General features: G+C 61.1%; 2 protein-coding genes across 8 annotated transcripts in view; one reads left to right on the top strand and one right to left on the bottom strand.

Moving 5' to 3' along the window:
• Nucleotides 1–298: 298 nt before the first annotated feature.
• Nucleotides 299–4,425, top strand: MRPL43 (mitochondrial ribosomal protein L43). Its single transcript, XM_050958251.1, has 3 exons — nt 299–461; nt 1,174–1,280; nt 4,181–4,425. The coding sequence occupies exons 1-3, from the start codon at nt 331–333 to the stop codon at nt 4,408–4,410; spliced, it is 468 nt and encodes a 155-aa protein (XP_050814208.1). The 5' UTR covers nt 299–330; the 3' UTR covers nt 4,411–4,425.
• Nucleotides 4,426–8,115: 3,690 nt separating this feature from the next.
• Nucleotides 8,116–25,787, bottom strand: part of SEMA4G (semaphorin 4G) — an 80,465-nt gene continuing 62,793 nt past the window's right edge. For 5 of the 7 annotated variants that reach the window (XM_050958011.1, XM_050958012.1, XM_050958009.1 and 2 more), the window contains exons 10-17: nt 23,409–23,553; nt 21,981–22,203; nt 21,567–21,682; nt 19,874–20,028; nt 17,875–17,936; nt 16,262–17,491; nt 12,527–12,663; nt 8,116–11,094 (exon numbers count right to left, since the gene is read on the bottom strand). In XM_050958011.1, coding sequence (XP_050813968.1) covers nt 16,653–17,491; nt 17,875–17,936; nt 19,874–20,028; nt 21,567–21,682; nt 21,981–22,203; nt 23,409–23,553 — 1,540 coding nt within the window. In that variant the 3' untranslated portion in view covers nt 8,116–11,094; nt 12,527–12,663; nt 16,262–16,652. Of the gene's footprint in view, nt 11,095–12,526; nt 12,688–16,261; nt 17,492–17,874; nt 17,937–19,873; nt 20,029–21,566; nt 21,683–21,980; nt 22,204–23,408; nt 23,554–25,787 lie in introns of all 7 variants that reach the window. The other 2 variants (XM_050958015.1, XM_050958014.1) reach the window with 2 other exon arrangements.

The raw sequence follows: 25,787 nt of genomic DNA, 5'->3' as shown, positions 1-25,787 counted from the left end.
CCCGCCTCCTGGCCCCGTAGCCCCCTAACCCCCCCGTACCCCTCCCCCTGCCCCACTCCTGCCCTCCCGCAACTCCCTACCGCCCGCAGCCCCCCGCCCCCTCCCTTCGCGCCACCCCCCCGCGCCCCTCCCCTCACTCCCCGGCGCCCCTCCCCTCCGCGGCGCCGACCCCGCTCCCGCCCCTCAGGCCGGCGGCCCCCGCGCGCCCCCGCCCGCTCTCGAGCTCCCCACGTGCCGCAGGAAAGGCGCCATCCTCCCCCGACCCCGGAACCACAACATCTCCACGTCACTTCCGGGGCGGGACCGGAGCCGGAAGAGCAGCGCGGCGCCATGACCGCGCGGGGGACTCCGAGCCGCTACCTGAGCAGCGTCCTGCGCAACGGGCTGGGCCGCTACGTGTGTCAGCTGCAGCGCCTGAGCCTGGTCTTCAGCCCCGGCGGGCAGACCTCGCGCGGGGCCAGGTGCGTCCCACCGACCCCTGACCTCTGACCTGTAACGGGGGAAGCCAGGTGCTGTGACCTCTGACCCCTGCACTCTGACCTTTAACAGGGCAGCCAGGTGCTGTGACCCCTGACCCCTGCACTCTGACGGGGCAGTCAGGTGTTGTGACCCCCTGATCCCTGCACTCCGACTTCTAACCGGGGCAGCAAGGTGCTGTGACCCCTGACCCCTGCACTCTAACCAGGGCAGGCAGGTTCTGTGACCCCTGAACTCTGCACTTTAACTGGGCAGCCAGGTGCTGTGACCCCTGACCCCTGCACTCTGACCTCTAACTGGGGCAGGCACGTGCCATGACCCCTGCACTCTGGCTGGGGCAGGCCGGTGCCGTTACCCCCTGACCCCTGCACTCTAACCAGGGCAGGCAGGTGCTGTGACCCCTGCACTCTGACCTCTACCCCGGGGCGGGGGATAGGTGTGTACACCCAACCCCTGACCCCCAGGCGCTCTCACCACTCATGAAGGACCTGTTAAGATCTTTGCACTAAGCTCCTGCTCCCTGCACTCAGATCTTACATTCTGGCTCCTGTGTCTCACTCGGCGAGCTGCCAGGTGCCACGTGGGGGGAGCACACCTGCACCCTGACTCCTTCTGTAAGGTGGGTCGCAGAGCTCACACGTAGGTGTTACAGTACTGACCCCTCACCTCTGATTTCTCCCTGCTTTTTTGTTGTAGAGGCTACATAGAAGAGAAGGTGTTGGACTTTGCCAAGCAGAACCCTGGCATTGTGGTATATGTGACCCCACAGAAATGCCGAAGTCCCACAGTGGTCGCAGAATATTGTGAGTATGAAAAATGCTGCTTCCACCTTAACTGAAGGGGAGACTTGTTGAGAACTTCCCTGCTTTTAACAGTCATCCCAGAAAACAGGGGGTTTAAAGCCTCGCACTGGTGAGTGCTTCCTCCCAGATCAAAGAGGCTTGAATGAAAGGGAAGAGCTGTATGAAGGTAAAAGATAAATCCACTTTTAAAGTGGATTAAGTTAAACCAGAGCTAGGCATTCTTACTCTAGAATAAGAGTGTCCACACCTGGAATTATTCAGGCCTAGCTATAGTGCTTTACATTTACATGCTATCTTAATCTGAATTAATTTTCGAGCATAGACAAGCCCCAGCTTCTAGGTGTCTGACAATGGATTCTCTGGCAGTAGAGCTGTGAGTCTTCTGTGGATGGAGAGAATCAAACTCTACCAAGTAAAACTATACCCAGACCAGAATTTGGGGAATAAGCTTTTGGAAGTTTAGTGCTGTTCATATTGTGCTGTCAGAGTGCCCAAGAAAACGATGGCTTTTGTTAAATGGACACCCGGTTTAGTCATAGTCTGAAAAGTATGCATCTGTTCTTAAAGCAACAAAGAGAACTAACAAGAAACTAGAAGAAAGTTTGTGGGATCTTGCTTTTGACAGCACATATGCCTCATGTACTCCAACTCCCCTGGTTTGGGTCTCTTGCAGCAGCAAAGAAGAGAAAAAACAATTTAATTGTGATTGTAAGACTGCAGCAGTTGGTCAGGACCAGCTGTAGGACCTGCAACTACATTTAAGTCATTGTTTGTCAGCTTGAAATCCATGAGAGACAAGACAAGTGAGATAATTTTTTATTGGCCTAATTTCTGTAGGTGGAAGAGACAAAAACAAGCTTGCAGCCTGCACAGAGCTCAGCCCGGAGGAACAGCTCTGCGTAGCACGAAAGTTTGTCTTTGTCTCTTCCGCCAACAGAAGTTGGTCCAGTAAAAGTTATTACCTCACCCACCTTGTCTGTCTCATTTCCTGGCAGGTATGCGGTTATAGCAACATGGCTAATTTGAAATCTAGGCAGTTTCAATGGGCTTTTAACATCTTGCCAGGGAAGTACTATCTTGGCATCGCAGTACATGTTCTGAAGGGTAGGTGGTGCCATCTCCCTAGAATAGATTTCTCAGATGCGCAAATAAGACAAAAAGCAGAGTAAAGAACTGTATCTGGAGAAGAAAATGCAAAGCACTCAGCATTTTGCTGTGGCTGGAAAGGCTGGAGAGGTATCAACATGGGATCATGTGTTGAAATGCATTGATCTGAGACATGTCCTGAGGGGAACGCATTACCCGGCTGTGTTCCATTCGCTGAGCGCTCATTAAGATCGCTCCCATCCTGGAGAAAGCCAAAGCCTCTTCCCTCAGCAGCAAAGGGGTTAACGGCCACAAGTGCCATTGACTCTCCATAGCCGGTGGGAGGGTCTCGAGAAAGACACATGGCCCTGGATCTCCCGCATGGGCCTCGCTGCATGTTCTCCCCTTGGTCATGCTGGAAGGGCTGCTGAGTTCACCGCAGGGACGTGGGTGGTGGTACGGGGAAACAGGAGTCCTTTGCTGGCCTTTAAGCCAAAAGGCCAGTGGTGTTTCCTGTCTGGCTCTTTATAAGGTGCCTGGGCAGTGCATGGGCTGCGGCTTCCCGTCAGCCCATCCTGACTGACACCTCTGAATGCAGCTGGCAGGGGTATTGAGGCCTGCAGCCTGGGTGCAGTGAGCTGGCGGGGTCTCAGCTGGGGGCCAGCTGCCTGCATCGCCCCCAGTGCCATTGCAGCACTCCCGAAGATGGCCAAACCCACGCCAGAGCCCTTCAGACGGTACTGGCCCATTCAGAACGACTCTCTGACGCTCAGCAGAGGCAGGCACCTTGGAGCAGGGAGAGCCTGCCCTGTCGCTAGTTGGAGCTCTCCTGTTTGGCTCCTCCCAGCCGGCCCAGCCCCTTTCAGCAGCACAGCTACAGAGCTCAGCAGACAGCACTGGCTGAGCAGGGGGGCTGCAGAGGGTTTTTAAAAACCAGGCCATGAAGAACCACAGGAGGCTCTAGTGCAGGCTCGTGGAATGGGACCTGCCGCTGCAGATCGCATCACGCCGGGCTAAGAATAGCAGCTGGCCGTCTCCCCGGCTTGCACAGGAATCGCCCTGGGGTCTGGCAGGAACGGGGCTTGCCTGGGCCAGGGCCGCGTTGATTCCTGGGAGGGCCAGGCACACAAATGGTGGGAGGCAAGAGGGAGGTGAAGACGGCCCCCTCGCTGTGCTGTGCCAGCACATAGACACACTGACAGTGCCGAAATAGGGGCCTTCCTGCAGAGCCCACAGGGGCACGAGCTCTGTTATTCCTGGGGGGGCGGGAGGGGATGGGACGGGGATAACTCAGGCAGCCGACAAGATGCAGATCCTTGTGCCCCCCACTGGGGGCAGGGCAGGGCAGGCAGACGCCTCCTCAGCCCAAAGCTAGCAGAAGTGTAGGAGTCTCTCCTGCATCCATCTCCGAGGGGTAGCTGGGTGGGAATGACAGAGGGGTCTGGCTTGCAGCTGCGTGCCCAGACCTACAGCTAAGCAGGCGTGGATCAGGGCGATATTTCAGTGTCCAAATTCCAAATGGGGAGGGTGATCTACCGCCCCAAGCCCCCTGCAGTTTAAATTGTTTTTCCTTTGCATCCCATCCTCAGTGTTGTGCAGTGTTACTGTGCGCGGTCAAACAGCTGCCACATTCCACCCAGAGGTGGCTGCATTTCAGCGGTTGGGGTGGTGCGGGGGAGTCCATGTAGCTCACATTGGGATCCCTTTAAATGAGGCGCTGCAGGTGTGCTTTATTACTAGCCTTGCGTAGCCTGTGTGTCTGGCAATCAGAGCGGGTCTAGGCCAACTCCCTGGGCTCTTCTCTTTCCTTCCAGTGAACGGAGCAGTGAGGGAAGAGATCGTCGCTGACAAGACAGTGGCTGAGATAACGCAGCTGGTCCAGAAGCTGGCCAACCAGTCAGGGCTGGAGATCATTCGCATCCGCAAGCCCTTCCACACGGACAACCCCAGCATCCAGGGCCAGTGGCACCCATTCACCAACAAGCCGAGCGCCCTCCCCATACAGAGCCTCCGCAGGCTGGAGCAGCAGCCTAATAAAGTGTGACCTGCTGGAAAGAGAGTGTGACCAGGCGTGTTTTTTGTGTGTGTGCGCACGCAAGGGGGGATGACACATCTCTCGGGTTCAGACCCAGGGATCCATAGGTTAAATACTTCTGAGAAGTGTCCACCCAGCCCATCGTTAATAGTAACGCTTGGAACTACAGGGGCCATGCAACTGAACCTCTCCAAGCACTTATACCCCCTGGGATGCAAAGACCCCTTATCCCACCTTGCACTTGGGGCAATAGAGGCACAGAGAAGGGAGGAGTCGTGCCCATGGTCACTCAGCAGCAAATAGAACCAGGAGTCCTAATTCCTGTTGTGCCTAGTAGTCAGCTGCCCTGTTCCACCCCAGAGACAGCTGCATTTCAGGGGGGTGAGATCTCTATCCCAAGAGCGTGTAAAGCACACAGGGATCAGGGAGCTGTGGAGGCAGCTGTTCTTTCAGTCCCAGCCCCCACACTCACCTTCGTAAAGTCCTGAACTTTTCTCCCATCCCAACTTTCGGGCCTTGCAGTGTTACCTCCCAGGCCTGGGCCCACGTGGGCTGTTCGGGGGGATAAATGAAGCGTTTCTTGTCGAGGGAGTTTTCAAGTTCCCAACAGATGTGGTTCCCCCCCCCCCCTCGCTTGCCCTGGGGGAATTCCACAGCCAGGCCATTCCGCCTGATTCTTCACGCTGCTTCGGGGGGGCTGCTGCTGATTTCCTGCCGCAGGAAGCACTGAGCAGCGTTTCTCGCTGTGACGGCGAGACAGGACAGGACTTCAGAGCGACGGCTTCCCCCCCAGCCCGAAACAGCCAGATGAGGTGCAGAAATCAGGTCCTGCTGCAAGACGGCTGCAGGTCTGGAGAAAGCCCCAATCTTCAGGCCATGGACTGGGGGGAGGGAGGGACTGCACGGACCCAGAGGCGGGTGCAGTCAGGTGGTAGATGGCCCGTTGTTCACCAGGGCTCCCTCAGCCCTCGCTGACTGGAAGGGGGATTGGGGAGGGGGCTCTGTCATGGGGAAGCTGGGCTGGCTGCTGGGCAGCCCCCTGTGATTGGCCTTAGGGGTGGGGGGTGTATGCACCTTGGAGGGATTTCGTGCCAGCGAGGGGCCTGGGCTCAGCAGAGCAGGGACAGGAGAGTTGAGTCACTGGCAGAGGAGCTGCAGCAGCCGGTTCCTCCCCACGCTGGCCCAGCACCACGCGGGCTCCGTGGCCCATCGGGGGGTTCTACTGTATGGACAGGGCAGGGACCACCACCCACCCACCAGCCCTGAGCGGTGCCCGGGACATGGACCCCACAGGCCCCTCCTGGGCGGGGACAGCACCCAGGCAGGCTGTACCACACTCCCCTGAAAGTGGCGGGTGGGGTGCAGCCCACACCCCTCCAGCCACTGCTGAAGCACCTGGAACCTGGCTGCTGTCTCGTGGGGAGGATGGGCCCAGCTCCAGCCAGGGCAGGGGCACTACCGTGGGCTGTGTGGCCCAGGAGCCCTTCCCTCACCCCAGGGAGTGCTGGGCCCCCTCCCCTGCTGCCCCTGGACAGTGCTAGGGAGGAGGGGTGCTTGTGGGCTGCAGATTGGGGTGGGGCGTCCTGGCTTTAATGCTCCTGCCCCTTCAGCCCTTCCCCAGCCTGTGTAGCCAGCTGCCTGGCCCCCTCCTGTGGGTGTGAGAGGGGGCAGAAGGGGGAAGACCAGACAGGAGCCAGGGGCGTCACCCCAACAACTAGCAAAGGCCACTGACCAAGCACTAGGGGCCTGCTACCCCCCCTATTCCCTGAGCATGATTCCCCAGCCCCAGCACAGGGCTGTGCCACCCACCAGCCCATCCACCTCCTGCCCTGTGGCCTGCCCCCCAGCCATCCCAGGGCCCAGTGGAGTGGGCATGCCCTGCTGCACTGGGTCAGACAGTGATCATGCCCTATCACCAGCAGGAGGCACCCGCAGGGCCTGAGCATGGCACTGGGCAGACCCATGCCAATCCGACCCCCCCGCTTGCTTGGGGGTCCTGGGCAGTGCCACCCCCAACCCCCTCCTTGCAGGGCAGGTATTGGGACTGAGCCTCCCGCCCGGTCAAGGTTGGCACATCCAGGCCGTCCCTGGCAGCTCCTGTCTCCTGCCACCCCGCCTTGCAGCACTGGCCCACCCAGGCCTGCTCTGCCTTCCCTGGCTAAAAGGATGCCTGGCTCCTCCTCTCTCCAGGGGGGCACACACCCTCTTGCCCTGGCTGCATCCACGGGGCGAGGGAGTTTGCAGCCCTGCCAGGTTTCCAGGCCCCGGGGATGGGGCAGGCGGGATGCCCCTGCCAGCTCCTTAGTACAGGCACAGCTTCAAGCACCCCAGCAAGGGGCTGTCGCTCAAACAACTGGGGATGGCTCCAATTAACGCCCCCGGCTGAGCCTCCCGAGGGAGAATCTCCCAGATAAACAATGCTGGGGATGGGCTGGGGGTGCGCACAGAGCCCCTGCCATGGGGGGTGAGGAATGGGGGACCTGGCATGGAGGGGGGGGCACAGAATCCCTTGGCGAGATGTGGGGAGGTGCAGAGAGCCCCTGCTAGCGAGCAGGGGCCACACAGAGATGGGGGGGCAGGGAGGGCTGAAGCACCCCCTCCCTGCTAACAAACATCTCCAGTGTCTTTCATCCTGCAGGATCCCAAAGGGCCCCGGAGCACGAACACACCACCCACTGCTGAAATGCAACCACTTCTGGGGCAGGCCGTGGCTGCCACTTTTAACAGTGCTACGTAGTTTAGGCCAGGAAGTCCTGTCGTGCTCCAGCGCCCGGGGGTGGGGGTGTGTGCAATGGCCCAAGTCAGCACGTGGCCTGGACACCAGGGCTCAGCCCTCCCGTGTCAGCGAGTGGTCTTGGGCCTGGCACCAGCTGCTTCCCGGGAGCAGGTAGCAATCCTGCTTTACCTTCCTCCCGCCAGGTCTCCTGGCTCCTCAGGCCAGCTGAGGCAGAGAACGTTGCACTAGCTAATCCTCACCCGCCCGCATGGCGCAGAGCAGCCTCAGGTGGCGCAAACCAGTCTTACCCATGCAGGGCCCCATGCTCTGAGCCATCTCTCCCAGCACACACGGCTCCCCTGCCCCCCATAACCAGGGTTTATAAGCCAGCTGGCCACTCACAGGGCTTGGGCAGCCAGCCCCTTAACCCTTCCCTGGCTGGGCTGTGCCTCTCCTGCCCCAAACCCTCACACCTGGAACCTCCCTCAGCATCAGAGCAGAACCGTAAACCTTGGGCTGGGTTCAGCCTGTGAGGTCAAAGAGGCCAGATGCCACGGTGACAGGCACAGTCTCAGAATCTGAATAGCAGGGAGCCGCCACCCAGTGGCCAGATCCTCAGCTGGTGCTAATCAGCACAATTCCAGTGAGGACAACATAGCTGGGCCAGGCTCCACCAGCGGAGTTCACTGCCGTCATTAACCCTTGAACCTACCGAGGGCACTTAGAAATTACAGTGCCGGGGCCTCACACCAGTAGCTAACAGCCACATACTGCCTCTTATACTGTAGCAGAGATGGTCCAATGGACCCTCGTGGGGTGACCCCAGGGCTGTCCCAGTACAATGGCCAGAGAGAGCTGGTTCCCTGGTTTGAATCCGGAGGGTCTGTAGTGCCCTAATGAATGGTGCCCCTTTACCCTTGCAGCTCTTCACCCCACCCCAGCAGTGCCAGACCCTAGCAGAGAATGGACCCCAGAGACCAGACTCACACCACACCAGCTCATTCAGACAGATCCAGGTTTATTGAGCAGCAAGGGGCAGAGGCCACCAGGTGCACGGTGCTGTACGCTGCCGCTATGACTGTCCATGGTGGAATGTCACTGAGGATGAGCCAGGCTGCTGGGCAGCCGGGTTGGTACATTGGGTTTAGCTCAAGCTGTCTTGGAGCCGAGGTGCTTCCGTTTTGCAGGGCTCCAGCCCCGTCTCTTCCCAGGGGATCAGCCATGGACTCAGCCCCGGCCATGTCGATTCCTCCCTCCTCTTCCCATCCCAGGAACCAGGCACCGAGGCTGGCTGATGATCTGTGCAGGAGCAGGGCTACCACCCCTTGGCGCGCACACACCGCCCTGGGTCTGCACTTTGCTCCCTGAGCCATGCTGACCGGGGGCTTTCCCTGGCATGGCTGGGGAATGGGCGAGGACCCGCAATGCTGGGGTGCAGGGCACAGCAGCAGCCTTACCAACCCTGCAGCAACGGCCCCGGACGGTTACAGCAGCGCCTGGGGCCACTGCTGTCGGATCATCAGCCGGCTCGCTCTGCATTTTCACCACGCTGTCCCAATGCCAGAAGCCCCCCCACTGCACCTCCCAACAGCAGGGAGGGAGAACAAGCATTTCCCCCACCCCCATCCCGCCCATCACCTTGTAACGAGAGCAGTGGGGGCTACGTAGGCAGGTCTGCTGGGCAAACACCCCTGCTCCCAGCCACAGCAGGGTTTTGAAGCAGCTTTACGGGTGGTTCTCCCCCCACCCTGCCCCGAATACCAGGGCAGCCTGGTAACAGAGCGAAGGCCAAAGTCAATTAGCCAGGGAGAGCTGGTGCGAACTCCCATGGTGTGAGAGCCTACGAAGCCTCCCGAGGAGAGCAGGCCGGGGCTCTGCCAGGCTGTGGGAACGTTGCCCCGAGGGACTCAGCGCCAGCCCCACGGCTTGGGCCCCTTCCAGCTGCATGGGCAGACCACGCTGGCTGGGCGGGGGGACGGCGTGACAGGCCTTGTCTCTCTCTCAGTGGCGGTGATGTTTGAGAGACGATGCAGTAACTCGCACTGCCTAGAGAGCTGGCCAGGTACCACTGGAGCCAGGTGTGTGTGCGCGTTGCCTTAGCCACGCCGTCTCTCTTGCTCTCGCCAGGATGCTCGGGGACATCTGCCTGTGGCTGTTCTGGAGTCGACTGTCCCTGTGTTTGAAGCGCCGGTTGCCGCCGGCTGTTCCCAAGCCACGCTGGAGGCCCGGGCACCGAGTGCTCTTGTTAATGAATCAGTCATTTTGCACCGGACAGCAGCTCTGCGGGGGTGAAGCCGCGTCGAGCGGGGACGGATGAGGCTGTGGAGCTCAGCTGGGAGCTGGTCTCTCTCGGGACAGCCGAGCGCAGTCCCAGGCGCCGTAAGAACAAACCGAGCAGAGGGCCGGTCTCTGGCGCGTGTTGCACACCCGCACGCTCCTGGGGTCAGTGGTTGGACTAAACCCAGGATGTGTGCACGGCGGGGGCCAGAACTCCGGAGCTCGTGCCCCCAAAACACAGCCCCTGCTGCTGGAGCTGAAGGGAAGCCCCCGGAGCTGCACTCAGGCATGCTAGTGAGCGGGCACGGTCGCATGGCATGTGTCTGCTCGTCTAGCCCACAGAGCTGAGTGCACACACACACACGCACATACACACACACACACAGCAGGGTCTGGCACAATGCCCTCCCCTGCCCAGCTCCGTTCTGGCCTTACACAGGCAGGGGGAGTTGCGGCCGCATGGGCAGGAAGGTGCCACCGGGGCAGGAAAGACCCAGGAGACAGACAACAGAAGCCAAGAGGAGCTGGAATCTGGGACCAGCACCAGCGCCCAGCTACATCAGTGTAACCCGAGCCCTGAACTGGGACAGGGCACAGGATGGGGCCCTCCCCTGGATGTGAGGATGGAGGTAGGTGTTTGCTTGAGGTCCACATAACCCTGCCCTCTCACCCACCCCGTCCTCTGTTGCTGAGCCTGGCTCCTGGGATCTTGGTTCCCAACGGCTGGTGGGGCCTGGCAAAGTGAGGGCCCTGCCACAGGTAAGGGGTGAAAACCGAGGGGCTGGGGTGGGTGCATCCGTGACAACACTTAGGGCAGGCAGGCTACAGTGCAGCAGGGCACAGGGCACCCCATGGCGAAGAGCCGGGCAGCCCCAGGCCAGAGCGGGCCAACCTCAGGGCTCCAGGTTGGGCCAGCACAGGCTGGGGGCAGGGAGTGCTTTAAGCTGTACCCCGGACCAGGCAGCTCCCCCGTCATGAACTCAGTTTGTTCCAGTACAGCAGGGTATGTGCCCGTGGGGCAGACCAAGGCAGAAGCCAGGCCACAAGCAGAGAGCCGGGGTCTGCCCATGTCGACAGCTGCCACCGGCAGTGGTTGGTCTCGCAGGTTGGGCACCAGCGCTGGGGAGTGACAGCTGGGGGGGTAGGACACATTGAGATCACCCAGGGTCAGATGCAGCTCAGGGCATCTGGGCAGAAGCTGGGTAATGAGGAGATCTCGTGCAGCTGTGGCTGGGTGTGAACCCTCGCACACACCCCCACCACGCTGCAGTGACCCCCACACGCACCACTCCACCCCCACGCTGCAGTGACCCCCACACACACCACTCCACCCCCACGCTGCAGTGACACCCACACGTACCACTCCACCCCCACGCTGCAGTGACACCCACACGTACCACTCCACCCCTACGCTGCAGTGACACCCACACGCACCACTCCACCCCCACGCTGCAATGACCCCCGTACACACTCACTCCGCCGTGACTCTCTCCCCACCCCCTGCCCTGCGACCTGGCTGCAGCCTGGCATTGCTAGGTTCTCCAGCAGATGGAGGGGCCAGGCACAGCTCTCCCCACCAGGTCAGGCTGTGTTGAAAGCCGGCATCCCTCAGGCACTGCAGCTCAGGGCCCTGCATCAGAGCCAGCCCCTTCTGGACCACTGCGACGACTCTTCGTTCTGCACAGACTAACGGGCTCCTGCTGAGAGACACAGACAACGACTTCTGTCAAGGCATTTGCACAGAATGTGCAGCAGAGTCCCCAGCCCAAGTAACACCCCCCTGCACCTCCTGAGCTGAGACATTCCCTGCAGCACAGGGACACCCCCTGGCACCCCCTAAGCGGAGCAGGACACCCCCTGCCATTCAGTGCCTCCCGTAAAATCCAGTTCCAGCTCCGGGGCCCGGTCTAGCTCCAGCACCTCTCCTCAGGAGGCGGGTTTGGGCTGTGGCACGGCACCCGTTCCCCCCACCCCATGTGAGCTCCTGGCTCCTGGGCTGGCTGGGCATGTCCTGCCAGTGCTGCACGGTGCCTTTCCCTCTCCATTATTTCTGTAGCCCCCTGCGACACCGGACACGGTCTTCCAAACCGGTCCCTCCCCCTGCCCGTGGGATGGGCACTGGTGCCAGGAGGCTGGCAGTGGGAGCTGGGGTTGGGAAGCCGGCAGGGGTAGGTGGGAGAGAAGCCGATAGCCATGCCCACAGGGGTGTCAGGAAGTGGAGGGGAGACCCCTCTAGCATGCTGCCGTGCTGTGAGCAGTGGCCATGGCTGGTTGGCAGGCGGCACTCTGCCCCGGCGTCCCGGCTGAATTCCAGCAGGGGTGAGTACATCCCCTGCCCCGGGATCTCATAACTGGAATCTGCAATGGGGCTGCCCAGCCTGTCCCAAATTCTGAGCGGCGGGGCCCCGCTGCTAATGGAGGCCAGGACCCAGGGCTTTGCTGAGTGCTTTGGGGGTGGCTCCTGGAGATGTGGGCATGGCCCCACCCAATATCACACAGGTTTCTGCGGGCAGGTCTCCGCTCTAGCCACCAGAGGGCATCCTTCCAGGGCAGGGCGGAGGCAGGCTGCTATGGGGAGCAGCTGAGGAGGGGGCCATGCGTCTAGCTCCTGTCCCCAGATCCGCTCGGTCTAGCCAAGCCGTTCTGGCATGGGGAAGGGGGAGCCCAGCTGCCCCGGGTCAGTGATTCGTTAATGAGCTGGAGGAAAAGGGCCTTGTTTGGCACGGGCCCCTGGGGGAGGCTGGGGGTCTGCAAACCCGGCATGCCCAGACCCAGCTCCAGGAGGGGGCTGGAACCAGCCCTGCTGCCCGGCTCGAGGCAGGAGGCACTGCGCTGGAATGGCTCAGTGCAGCCAGGTGGGACATGGGCTCGACCCCATCAGCAGGAGCTGGGCGAGCCTGGCGCTGACGGGTCCCACTGCTCCTGTCTCCTCCTCCACCCCTCGCCTTGTCCCCACTTCCCAACAGCTCCTGACCCACTCCTGTCTGGTGCCTGTACTGCTGCCCTTCTCCCTTGCCCACCCTCCACCAAGGCCACCCCAAGCTGCCACCCGATTCCCTGCAGACGGGCTCCCCTTCCCACAGGCAGGGACCGACCTGCCGAGACCCTCTGCAGTGCCCACATGGATCCTACCTGGGGCCGCGTGCCCAGCGCTGGAGCTGAGATGCCATCCCGCGCTGAGCCACTGCCCACTCCTCATCCCGCCGCCTCCCAGCTCTCTCCCACGCCGGGTTCCCCGGCTCTGTCTCTCGGTCCGGTGGGTCCCGTGTCTGTGGCACAGGAAATGGGGGGCACTGCAGAGGCAGCCCCCCCATTTGATCGCTGAGCAAATCACAGCTTGTGAAGAGGGGGTGAAATTCTCAAGCAAGTTGGGGGTGGAGGGGTTTGCGGCGATTACTTTGCATATGCTCATACCCAGCATGCCCCTGTGAATGCCCTGTAAGCAGGCAGTGGGTGCTGGAGGCTGGGCTCTGGGAATACACACAGGCATCAATGTGTTTGAGACACTTCAGTGCATGAAGGTCAGGGGTGGCTCCAGGCCCCAGCACGCCAAGCGCGTGGTTGGGGCGGCAAGCCACGGGGGGCACTCTGCGGGTGCTGCGAGGGCTGCAAGCAGGCTGCCCTCGGCAGCTTGCCTGAGGAGGGTCTGCTGGTTCCGCAGCTTCGGAGGACTTCCCGCAGCCACACCTACGGGAGGTCTGCCAAAGCAGTGGGACCAGCGGACTGTCCGCAGGCAAGCCGCGGAAGGCAGCCTGCCTGCCGTGCTTGGGGCAGGAAAATTCCTAGAGCCACCCCTGATGAAGGTTCCCCCATCCCAGACCCCAAATTGGGCCCTACGCCCAGATCCAATTGTTTAACTGCTTTAAAGTGGTTCTGCTGTGCTGGGGAAAGATCTTTGCATGCACGGACCTCAATGTGCACATCTTGGATAGTGCATACAGACCTGGTTGCCCCATCTCAAAAAATGGATCTGAGAATGGGAAAAGGATCAGGAAAGGGCAACAAAAATAATTAGGGGTATGGAACAGCTTCCGTATGAGGAGAGATTAAAAAGTCTGGGACTGTTCAGCTTGGAAAAGAGACGACTAAGGCGGGATACGACAGAGCTCTGTAAAATCATAACTGGCGTGGAGAAAGTAAATCAGGAAGTGTCATTTACTCCTTCTCATAACACAAGAACCAAGGCTCACCCAAAGACATTACTAGGCAGTAGGTTTAAAACAAACACAAGGAAGTATTTTTTCCACAACACACAGTCTACCTGGGGAATTCATTGCCACAGGATGTTGTGAAGACCAAGACTATAACAAGGTTCAAAAAAAGAGCTAGATAAGTTCCTGGAGGACGGGTCCATCAATGGCTATAAGCCAGGATGAGCAGGAATGCAATCCCATGCTCTGGATATCCCTAAATCTCTGACTGCCAGAAGCTGGGAATGGACAGCAGCAGATGGATAACTCAATAAATTGCCCAGTTCTGTTCATTCCCCCTGAAATACCTGGCGTTGGCCACCGTCAGAAGACAGGACACTGGGCTAGACAGATGACCCAGCCTGGCCGTGTTTATGAGCCCTGATACTCACCTGGGGTTTCCCAGGCCTTACCGAAATTCACATACTGACTAAAGCCCCGCAGAAGCCAGGATACCTCGGCAGTACACACACAGCCCGGTGTCAGGAGCAAAGCTGGGCCGGCTCAAAGAGCCAGGTGGCTACTCAGAGCGCGGGTGTGAGGGGCATTTCTAGCTAACACCCCAGGTCTATCGCATCCTTCAACCCGCCTTGCTGGCCTGTTCCTTTGCCGCCTGGCTCCCCACAGGGCATGGGCGATCCCACTAGCTTGGCACCTCTGCCAACTGAACAAAAAGATGCTCTTAAGCCAGCCAACAGCTTCCAGGCCTCAGTGACAGGGCCAGATCCTCCCAAGTATCTCTCCTCCAGACCCCAGGCCAGGGGGCATTTGCATGGTCCATTGACCCCAAAGAGCAGCAGTTCTCATGGGTCCAGGGCAGGTCTCTCTCACCAAGCCAGGGGGAGGGTGGGCCAATCTGGGGTCTGATGGGCTTCAAGGGAGCAGGGCAGGAGCCTGCGAGGGCCGAGACGAGTGTTGAACCCAGCTAAGCAGCAGAGCACGATCCCTAGGAGTCGAGCCGTCAGAAGCATTAAAGGTACAGAGGAGCGAGCCACACATGCCCCAGGAGCTGGGCAAGGTCCTTGCAGGCTGGCGCCAACTCAACTCTCCCATCACCCCATCTGCCGGCATCTCCAACACTCTCGGAGGAGTGAACCTGGGCTAGTTACCCTTCCTGGGGCTGGCTGGGACCATGTGCTCTGCCCAGGGCCCCAGGGATGTCAAACAGACTCAGCCCAGGCTGGAAGCAGCCGCTTGCCACCAGCTCAAGGCTGAGCCAGGCTAGGACGAGGCAGCACAGAGCTGGTGAGGGGGAGGGTTCTGTGTCTCACCCCATCTGCATGCATGTGATGAATTGCAGGGCCCTGTGACACACGTGGAGGGAGGAAAGAGCCGTGCGAGAATCGCACACCTTGGAGCGCATTGCTGCCCCTCGCCTGTCACCCCCAGGGCTGAGCCCAGCACCCCATGTCGGAGCAGCTCAAAGAGCCCCCAGATGGGGAACCCCCTCCCACCATGGGGAATCCACCCCCTCAAATCACCCAAGGGCCAGGATGGGCGTCACGCCTCCCAAGGCCATGAAGCTCTTCTCGGCCAGTAGACACCAAGGCTCTACAGGCCGACCCCTCACCACGGGCCCACCACCTGCTGGGATGGGGATCCCTGCCCCACGCTGCGGGCAGGGGAGGACTTCCTCCCCCCTGGGCATCGGAAGCCAGGAAACTATGGCCCCTGGCGGGACAGGTGGAGGGAGACAGAAAATAATCCCAACGTAATTTGTTCAGACACTGAGAACTGTCCCTAAAGTACCATCCACATGATGGACGGATGAGGAGGGGGCCCCCCTCATAGGAGAGGGGCTGGGTCACCCTGTGTGAGCAACGCAGCTGTCCCATGTCTTCTGGTCAAACCACTGGACCACCCTGCTAGACACCCCTCCCCTCACATCTCCATGTGTATCACAGGGCTCTGCATCCCTACACCTCCCCTATCCTTGTGCACATCCCTCGTCTCATCCTCTGTACGCACACACACACCCCCCTCCTGTCCTTGTGCACCCCACATCCTTGTACACACACATACTCAAGCTCCAAGGCTCATCAGCAAGGGGGGAGGGCTAGCTCAGTGGTTTGAGCATTGGCCTGCTAAACCCAGGGTTGTGAGTTCAGCTCTCAAGGGGGCCACTGAGGGATCTGGGGCAAGTCCTGCTAGTGAAGGCAGGGGGCTGGACTCAATGACCTTGCAAGGTCCCTTCTAGTCCTAGGAGATAGGCAGATCTCCTATTATTATTAAACAAAACCACACAGCAGGGCACAGCTGTCATCAGGCAGGCTGGCCTAGTGGTTCAAGCAGTAAGCGGGGCCCAGAAGCTCAGGGTTCAGGTCCCGGGGTGAGTCACTCAGTCCACTCTGAACGGTGGGGATGGCTGGAGCTCCCTCTCTCCCCCGATTAGTCTGTCACGTCTGCTTAGACTGGGCAGGGACCGCCTGACTGTCTCTGCCCAGCCCCAGCACGACGGGGCCCCGATCTCAGCTGTGGCTGCTGGACATTGCTCTACCAGACCCAACCCCACCACCACCGGCAGCGATGAGGTGCCAAAGCCCGAGCGCTGGGAGAGCCCTGGCAAGCAACGGCCACAGCGCTCGGCCCCGACCTGGCACTGGGATGCTACGTGAGAGCTTTCACCAGAAAGCAGCTCGCAGGCAGGGCTTTAACAACTGCTGCTTTTGTCACCTACCTCTTCTCAGCGCACAGGGGCCAGCTCCCACCTCTCCGCGGCCCAGCTGCCGCTCCCAAGGCTGAGGAGAGACCTCGCCGGAGCGGTTCGATGCCATGGTCCGAGGCCAGTGCCCGGGCAGGCGTCTCCTCTCGCCCCACCCCGACACAGCCGTATTTCTGGCTCTGTTTCCGGATTGTCATCTTTTATACATAAATAGATTTGCCATTTCAATCAATGTCTCTTTACAACAGGCTCTGAGCCCAAGCGGTCCCAGCAAGAGGGATCCCGGTGCTCCGAGGCCCAGCCCGGCGGTTCGGTTCCAGAGGTAGTTTCCCGTGGGTTTGTGTAACACTGGTTGGTGGGGGGGAACGGGGGCAGGGGATTGAATCCAACTGGCGTCCGGGGGCCCCTACACGGAGCTCTCGTCCAGCTTGTCCACCAGCTGCGTGTGTTTCCGCTTCTCCAGGATCTTGCTCAGCTCCTCGGCGAAGGTGGTGCTGTAGAGGGGCGAGGGGCTGGGCTCCTCCTGCTGCTGCAGCAGCATGTAGCTGTTGCCGTTCATCTTGCGCAGCATGTTGGGCAGGGCGGCGATGCCGTTGGTAAACTCGGCCGGGAGTGGGGGGGGTGGCGGGGGGGGCGCCAGAGGCGTCTCCCTGGCCGGGGACGCCGCCGTGGGGGCCTCGCCCGGGATGATCTGCAGGCAGCCGTCCTCCCGGCTCAGCTCCTCCTCCTCCCGGTCCCCGCCCAGGCAGTTGGCCGAGACCGTCTGCAGCTCCACGGAGGGGGCGCTGGGGTCGCCCAGCACGTACCTGCCCTTGCGGCGCTGAAGGCAGGAGACGTGGAGCAGAACAGCGCTCAGCACCAGGCACAGCCCGCCCAGCATGGCGATCACCGCGATGTAGACGAACTTCATGTCGGGGGAGGCCTGGCGGTTGGGGCTGGGGAGCGGCGGGGCCGTGGGTGCCGCTGGCTCCTTGGGCGGCTCCGGCAGCACCGTCAGGGCATAGGCAGCTAGCAGGGAGCGCAGGCCATTCTCCTCCCCGTAGCAGCCGTAGTCCCCGCTGTGCTCGGGCAGGGTGTCTGTCACCAGCAGCCCATCCACCCCCACTCGGAAGTGGCCCCGCCCAGCCGCCAGCCCCGCCGTGCCGTTCACCAGCCACGTGGCCCGTGCCAGATTGGAGCGCTGCTCGCACGGCAGCAGCACGTCGTCGCCCCGCAGCACCGTCCGGTTCTTCTGCACAGGGGGCACTGGGGGAGAGACGGGAGAGGGGGAGCTCAGCCAGCGCCCCATGACCTGCGCCCCATGCTGAGCCCAGAGCACGCTCCCAGAATGCCTTGGGACTGTCCCCCCTCTCCACCCCCCCTGCCTGGGACTGACATGGTAAGGCAACGTCTGACCATTAGAGTTCCCAGAATGCTTTGGAACTGGAGCCCCCCAGTGCAAGGACTGGGCAGGGCAGGGCAACACCTCCCTCCCGGGGAACTGGGGGTGAAGGTGGGAGCTGTGAGGGGGCCAGCGAGACGCTTCCCCTTCTCCCCCCGGGCAGTGCCAGAGCCCAGCCCCTGTGGCTCCATGGAGCAGAGGCTGGATGATCTTGGCATAAGTTCACCAGTGCGGGACAAAGCCTCACCCTGGGCAGAGCCGTTCCTGCAGCCCTCTCTGCCGTGCTGCACGTCCTGGGTCAGCTGGGTCCTGTGAGGAGCAAGATGGGCCATGTCAGCAGGGGGCCGGTGGCCGACGGCCCTAAGAGACATGCACGGTGTGCAAGGAGAGAAATAACTGAGGGATTTGAAGGGGATTTCATAGTTAAATAGTCCCCTTATGTGAGCAAGAGTTGGGCCAGCTGTAACCCTAATAACGCGAGATTTGTAGAAGCGAGGTGAGTGGGAAAGAAATGTGTGAGAAGTTGTTGCGACCTTGTGTTAGATAAGTAGGAATGTAGACTAGAGTCTAAATAGGTGAGAAAAATCAGATATCAGGATGGCCTATGTATAAACAAAATGCAGCCGTTGCTCATTATCATATGTAACAAAGGTATAAACGCTGCTGTGATTGTTTACCTGGGAGAGCCTGTTTAGCGCTCTCCCTCCACGCAATTGCTAGAGATGATAAAGTATCTGACTTGCTGCACCCAGCCTGAGAGTGAGAACTCTATTCTTCTCCGACAATTTTGAGGGCTCTTCCGGGAATGCAATGCCTGCTGAGACAACGGCAGCTGCTGCGGATCGTTCCCCTTGGAACCCCATGGCGCCACAAGAGAGGTAAGAGACCTTTGGAAATCTCTATTGGGGTATCGGAGGAGGACTGTCCGTGGGGCCGTCTATCCCTGTTGGGCTTAAGCCATCCGAACGTATTGACTGTGCAGCAAGATGAGATGCAGAGCGGTGCTGGGGAACTGTTTCGCCGCCCCAATAAGGTTAGTTTGAAGTGGTGCTGAGGACTTAGTTTGCCACCCTCAATCAGGTAGTTGTACGCGGTACTGGGAACTACAGTTTGGCCCCCCCCAGTAAGGTTAATGCACCGGTGCTGAGGGGTTGTTACTACCTCACATAAGGGGACTATTTAACTATGAAATCCCCTTCAAATCCGGGTCAGTTCTTTCCCTACTTCCCCAACACGCAGCCCCACCTCCAGACACACACACGCAGCCACACCTCCAGACACACACCTGCAGCCACACACCTAAATCCCTGCCTGCATACACATACGCAACTCCACCTGCAGACACGCACATGCAACCCTGCCCGCAGACACGCGCACACACACACAGCCACACCTGCAGACACACACACGCAGCCCCGCCCACAGACATACACACACACACACACAGCCACACCTGCAGACACACACACGCAGCCCCGCCCACAGACATACACACACACACATGCAACCCCGCCCGCAGACAAGCACACACACAGCCACACCTGCACACACACACATGCAGTCCCGCCCGCAGACACGCACACACACACATGCAGCCCTGCTCGCAGACACGCACACGTGTGCACACCCTGCCCCACCTACAGACAGGTACACATGCACACAGCTCCGCCTGCTGACACATATGCGCACAGAGTCAGCTGGTCCCCAGCATCCCAGCTCTGATCAGAGCCTGGTTAACTGTGCCATTCTGGGTGAAGAAAGCACCGGGGGCAGCGTGGGAGCCGGGGTCAGAAGTCGGGGCTCCCTGAGCACCAGGCCAGCTCTGGGAAGGGGCCACCAGTGCCAACGAGGGGCTAAGATGGCACTGCAGCACCTCTGGTGGTGGAGCTGGCAGGGGGGAGGTTTGCTTGGTGGGTGGGGGCGTAGGGAAGTCCCAGTGCCCTGGCGCACGTCCCCAGCAGGAGACACCAGGAGGTGGGTTCACCTGTACAGGGCAAGCCGTCCCGCCAGGCAGCGTTGGGGGAGGCTGCGGTGCCCCCACCTGCACCCAGCAGCGCTCCAGTTTCCAGATGGCGTTCTGGCTGGCTGAGTCCGGCATCCCTCCAGCCCGGGCTGGAGCCAGGACGACGGCTGGGCCGGCAGCTCCTGTAACTCACGGCCGTGTCTCACCCGGGTAGCAGGCCGCTCAGGGGCCAGGACCTCCCCGCTGGGAGGCCTGGGGCAGGAGAAGCTCAGCAGTTCCGTACCTGTCCGCAGCACTGGCCACCTCCCTGCAGCCCTCGCCGTCCCAGGCGCAGTAGGGTTCCCGGGCCAGGATGCAATCGTAGCAGGAGCCGTACCTGGCACAGCTGGACAGGGGAAGCTGCAGGACTCCACTGGCAGCTCCCACGTACACGCTTCTCTGCAAGGCAAAGAGCAGAGACCCCAGTGTTATGAGCCGGCTGAAACCTTGATCTGGGCCGAGGCGAAACTCGATCACACTGATGTGGGAACATGCCTTCCCTTAGGGCATCGTCAGACACACACCTGAACCAAGGCCTAAGAGAATCTGCCCCCCAGAAACTAGCCCCAGACAGGCAGCGGCTCCACTGGGCACAGAGCAGGACATTGGAGATCAGGACTCCTGGGTTCTATTCCCAGCTCTGGGAGGCAGCATGTCTAGTGGTTAGAATGGGAGGCTGAAGGCCTGGACTCCTGGGTTCTCCTCTCAGCTGTGTCACTGACCTATGTGTGTCCTTGGGCAGGTCACTGCCTCAGCCCCCCATGGGATGGGGCTCACCCCCCCCCAATCGACTCGCTCCCGTGATGTTGGGGAAGCAATGGGGGCCCGGGGCTGGGTGGCACCCAGGGATCAGTACGGTTCCTGGCTGCCTGGTTCCTAGGCTCTGGGCTACACGCCCTGTCTGAGGGGCTGGGATGGGGGTGCTACAAAGAGGGGGGTTTCCCTTCCCCCATGCAGACTCCCCAGTAACAATGGCCATGCGGGAACAGCCCCAGGCCCTGCCCCACTGGGCTGGGGGTGGGGCCTGGCTCCGCCGTTGCTCCCTCCTCTGGCTTGCTGAGGCCTGTGCTTGGAAAGCCAGTGGGGGTGCATGGGGGGGCCTCCCCAGGGCTTTGGATAAGGGCAGCAGGCTGGAGAGAGGGAGGTTGAGACCCTGAGGGCAGGGAGGGGCCCCAGGAACACCCCTCTCATTCAGCAGAGCGCCCTGCCCCACAGCACAGCTCTGAGTCCCCGCCCTGGGGCGGGCAGGCTGGCAGGCAGCCGAGGGCGCCCAGGCTCCAATAAGCTCTGTCATTCCAAGCTGGGGTCAGCCTCCGCCGTGGGCAAGGGGCCAGGCTGGCTAATCAGAGCCGCCCTGCAGTGCTGCCAGCTCTCTGGGCAAGACAGGCCCCAGGGACGCCGGGCACCCACCGCCAGGCCTCTCTGCTCAGCCAGCTGCCTAGGAAGGAGTTTAAAGCATGGCTGGGTGGGAGACAGGCCCCGGAAAAGCCTGCGGGGGCCCCATTCGCTGCCGCCCTGCAGCGCCAGGGCCTGGCAGCCCAGCTAACATCACAAAGGCGGCTGTTCCTCCTGCCCCGCCCAGGCAACTGTACAGAGGGGCCGCGGATGGGCAGGAGTTGGTGGCAGACTCTGGAATAGAACCCAGGCGCCCTGACGCCCGGCCCCCTGCTCCAGCTGGCAGAAGTCCCTGCCTCTCCTTCCTCGCCTGTCTCCCCGGCTCCAATCCCTCCTCAGAGGGGCGCCCCGATGCGCCACTAGATTTCAGTGGGCCTGGCTGTGGTGGCAGCCCAGGGCTTCAACACGCCCATTTTGTTCTGTCATCTACAAGCGAGAGGGCCCCTGGAGGGGCAACGTGTCCGCAGTGCCTCCTCCTCGGGGGCCGGCTCCATTCTGTCTCCCCCGGCAGAGTCAGGGTGCAGCCCGGAGCGGTGTCTCACCTGGCCTTTGGAGATCACCAGGCTTTCCACGGGCTGGGGGGCCCCGAAGACCTGCAGCTCCTCCACGATGTGTACGGCGGAGCCGATCACCACCCCCTTGTGCAGCCAGCCATCACCTGGGCAAAGGCAGAGGGGGACCGTCAGGACAGCGCCGGCGGGAGAGCGCTGTGCCCACAGGCCACTGCACAGCTAAGCTCCCCACCGGCCTGGGCACGGCTGCTGCCCCAATGGGGGTGTGGGACTCTGTGCTACCCCCCCTCCTTCTGTGGGTCCCCTCTCCGGTGGCAGCTTCCACCCAGGCCCCCCAGCCGCGCTGGAGTCCCCCGTCCCGCTCAGCCTGGGCGAGCGACTCAGGGCCCCCAGACAACACTGCCCCCCAAACCTTCCCGTGGGGGAGGGGTGGCGCCAACGCACCCGTCCCCATGAAGAGCACGTCGTACTGCTGGCCGTCCAGGGCCGGCGCCCTGTCCACCGCCAGGGCCGTGTAGAGCACGTTCTTCTTCACCAGCAGGGGCTCCCCCCGCGCCGGCTTCACCTCCTCGAACATCAGCGGGTGCAGCTTGACGAACTCCAGCACGCTGTTGGGCAGGTCCTGGGAGGAGCGGTAGCCGTCCTCGCGGGAGCGGTTGGTGATGCACTGCACGGGGGAGGAGAGGTGGCTAGGGACGGGTACGCAGCCTGCCCGCTGGGGCAATGCGGCCACCGCTGGGGTGGGACACAGCAGCTGGTGAACAGCGCCTGGAAGGCTAGGCCAGGCCGGGAGGTTGCAGGGGCATCTGCTGGGGTCACCTGGGCATGTCTCACCTAACCAGGGCCCAGCCATTGCATGGGGCTTGGTGCATGGGCGCTGCTGTTCCTTTCAGTCCTGACGACTGATGTGCTGTGGTCTGACTGCACCTGGTCTCAGCACGAGGTGAAACATCCTGCTCTGTGTTACACGGGAGAGCAAACTAAATGATTCCTTTGGCCTCCAGGGTTTTCCTGGATGCCGGGGCCAGAAGGGACCACTGTGACCAACTAGTCTGCCCCCTTGCATAGCAAAGGCCAGAGACCTGCCCCCAAATCCCTCCTAGAGCAGAGTTCAGACAAGTGCCCAGTCTGGATTCCAGTGACGGGGAATCCACCAGGCGCTTGGTACACTGCTCCAGCGGTTAGTTACTCTCTCCGCTAACATTTACCCCTTATTTCCGGTCAGAAGTTCTCTAGCTTCAGATGGTGTTAGACCTTCCCCCGCTAGACTGAGGCACCCATTGCCCAAGATTTGTTCCCCACCTAGGGGCTGACAGACTGTGATCACCTGCTCTGTGTTCAGCTAGCTAGACTGAGCTCCTTGCATCTATCGCTACCGGGCGGGTTTTCCAGTCCTTGAACCATTCTCCCAGCTTTTCTCTGACCCCCTCCAATTGATCAACATCCTTCCTCAACTGCGGGCACCAGACCTGGATACGGGACCCCAGCCACGGTCACACCAGGGCCAAACACAGAGCTAAAATAACCTCGCTGCTCCTCCTCGAGACTTCTGTTTATACATCCCCAGATTGCATTAGCTGGCCTGGGAGCTCACGTTCAACTGATTCCTCCCCTCAACTCTCCAAAACTCGGGAAGTGGCTGGCGGCTGGGGTGTGAGCGCCACCCCCTGCCTCCCAGGCCCCAAGGAGCGAGCCATGCATGCTGGAATGGGTGGGTCTGGCCGTGAGTCAGCAGCAGAGCTGGGACAAGCATCCAGGCCTTCGTGGGTCCCAGCCCCACCCCTGCTGTCCCTTGCCCAACCCTCATGGGGATGAAACCTGAGGGCATGTTTGCAGGCCAGCAGGGGGCGCTGGCATCGCCAGGTCACTTACAGAGCCCGGCCGTGGGGACGGCACCTCCCCATCGTAGAGGGTCCATTTGCGGGTGGTGTCCTGGTATTGCATGTAGGGGCCCTCGAAAGCCCGCTGCAGCTCAGAGATGTTGTACTGGCAGACGGCGGATGCCTCCATGCTCCTCCTAGGAGAGACAGCGACAGGATCAGCGACCCGCAGCCCCCCCAAGGGCTACATGCACCTCCCTGCCCCATCCGCCAGACACCCCGCCACTGACCATGCCGCCCTGTCCCTCACTGAGAGCTGGATCCTACAGAAACAGCCCCAAACACCCAGGCTTTCCTGGAGGAGGACAAGGAGCTGCTGCCCTTTCTGAAATAACGACAGGACCATCCCATGGACCAGCAGCCAGAGACCTCAAAGCAGGAGGCAAGGTGGATCTGTAGCATGATGCCCATTTTACAGATGGGAACCTGAGGCCCAGAGGGGGAAGGAGCTTGCCCAGAGTCACACGGCAAGGCAATGGCAGAGAACCCCAGCCTCCTGAGGCCCAGACGTGTGTCTCCGGGGAAAAGGAATGGGAAATGGAGAACCCCCCTTTGCTCCATCAGGCACCAGATGGCAAATGCCAGCATGGCAGCTGGCATTGGCAGAGCTGTGGCAGGATGGGACGTGGGAGCAGCAGGCCCTCCAAGGGACGGGGGGATGGACAGCGCATTCACATATGACACAGAGCCACTGCCCAAGCCCAGCATAGGGAGCAGATGGGCGACCTCGCCAACCTGGGCGTCACACAACTCTGCCAACGCCCCTCAGTCCTGACCCGCAACCCCCCTGCTGTTCAGGTCTGGGTCTCCCAGGTAGGCTGCTCCGCAAGAGGAACCAGCACAAGCCCAGATGGTTCCAGTTCTGCTCCCAGCGGCTGCCTCGCTCTGGCAGCGAGGTCGCTGCGTCCCCGCGCTGCCAGCCCCCTGCCCGCAGCAGTGTGGGCAGATCAGCCCCAAAGACACCGGAGATGAGCTGGCAGGGAACAGAGATGCTAACGGGCCCGTGGCAATAGCACGGTTACCTGCTGCACGTTTCCTGCCACAGCAGGGGGTGGGGGAGTGCCAGGCGGAGGCCCCAGAGGTTGGGGAAGAGCCCCCAAGTTTGGGAGCCTGGCGATTTCCCAAGCCCAGGGCTCTCTGGGAGATCCCGAGGGGGCCCCAGACCAGGCCTGCTGGAGTTGCTGAGAGTGGCATACCCGCAGCCCACAGGGCATGCTCTCACCAGAGGGAAACGCTGCCCAGCCGGGCCTGGCACGATGGCACATCAGCAGGACGGGAGGTGGACAGAAGCTGCCATTCGAGGACTCTGGAAGTCAGGACTCCAGGGCTCTATTCCTGTCTCTGCCACTGACCCAGTGCACAACGAGCCCCAGCCCCGAGTGCCTCAGTTTCCCCACTCTGTTAAACCTACCCCTGTGACCCCAGACATCACACAGAGCCGAGGAAGGGCAGTCCCCAGTGAGCGGTCAGCCCTCAGCATGTAGCTCGGGGGACTCCTACTGGCTCTCACAGCTCCGCTGGCTCCTACAACCCCTGTGCCCTACCCCAGAGGAAATTCCTTCCCAACCCCAGACAGCCTGGCATCCAGCCCCCACTGTGAGGTGGGGCAAGAGGGGGCTTCTTCTTCAGTGCTGGCCTGGCCCTATTTCCACCTCCCAGTCGCTGACCTTCCCAAGGTCACAGAGGAGGCCTAAGCCCCGGCCCGGCACCCTCTGCCCAGCTTACGGTACAGCTGGGAGGTGGGAGGTGAAAGGGTAAACGCCCAGCTCTGTGCTTCGTAGCGCGGTGGCCCTGTGATCCCCGGAGACGCTTGCCCTGGGCCGCTGCCCCTTCCTCGCCCGGTGCGCTCAATGCGAGAAGCTGGCATGGGGGCGGGGGGCGGGCCTGGGGGAGCCCCGGCCCAGGAGGTGGTTTCCAGTTTCCTGCTCATCAGGAGCGGGATGGATTAGTGCTTGCTGCTGCCACCTCAAGCAGCTCCCCGCTCATCTTCACCCTCCCCCTTACCGGCTGGGCGAGGAAGGCTACCGCCCTGGAGAGCGGATCAGGACCCCTGCCTGGAATTGCACTAACTACTAGGCTATGGTGCCATCGCCGCTTTCCCTTTAATTTAACCCTCTCACACCTGGATTCTTCCCAGCTGCCTGCACACTCCCCAGGCTGATCCACTCCTGGGGGGTTAACAAGCCCCCTGAGTGATCATTAATGAATTTCTCTATAGAAACCACCCAGTCCTTCTCCCTGTGCCACTGTGCTATAAATAGCCACAGTCAGTGTCAGGCTTCTAGAGACAGACCCGGCTAATTAGCTAGGCAGCGATTCATTAGAATTCACATCGATGTCAATAACCAATAGGAAACGGCCACTGGCGCTT

The sequence above is a fragment of the Gopherus flavomarginatus genome, chromosome 6, assembly GCF_025201925.1.
Source record: "Gopherus flavomarginatus isolate rGopFla2 chromosome 6, rGopFla2.mat.asm, whole genome shotgun sequence".
NCBI classification, from domain to species: Eukaryota; Metazoa; Chordata; order Testudines; family Testudinidae; genus Gopherus; species Gopherus flavomarginatus.
The sequence above is the reverse complement of the archived record's forward strand: the minus strand, read 5'-3'. Positions and strand labels throughout refer to the sequence as shown.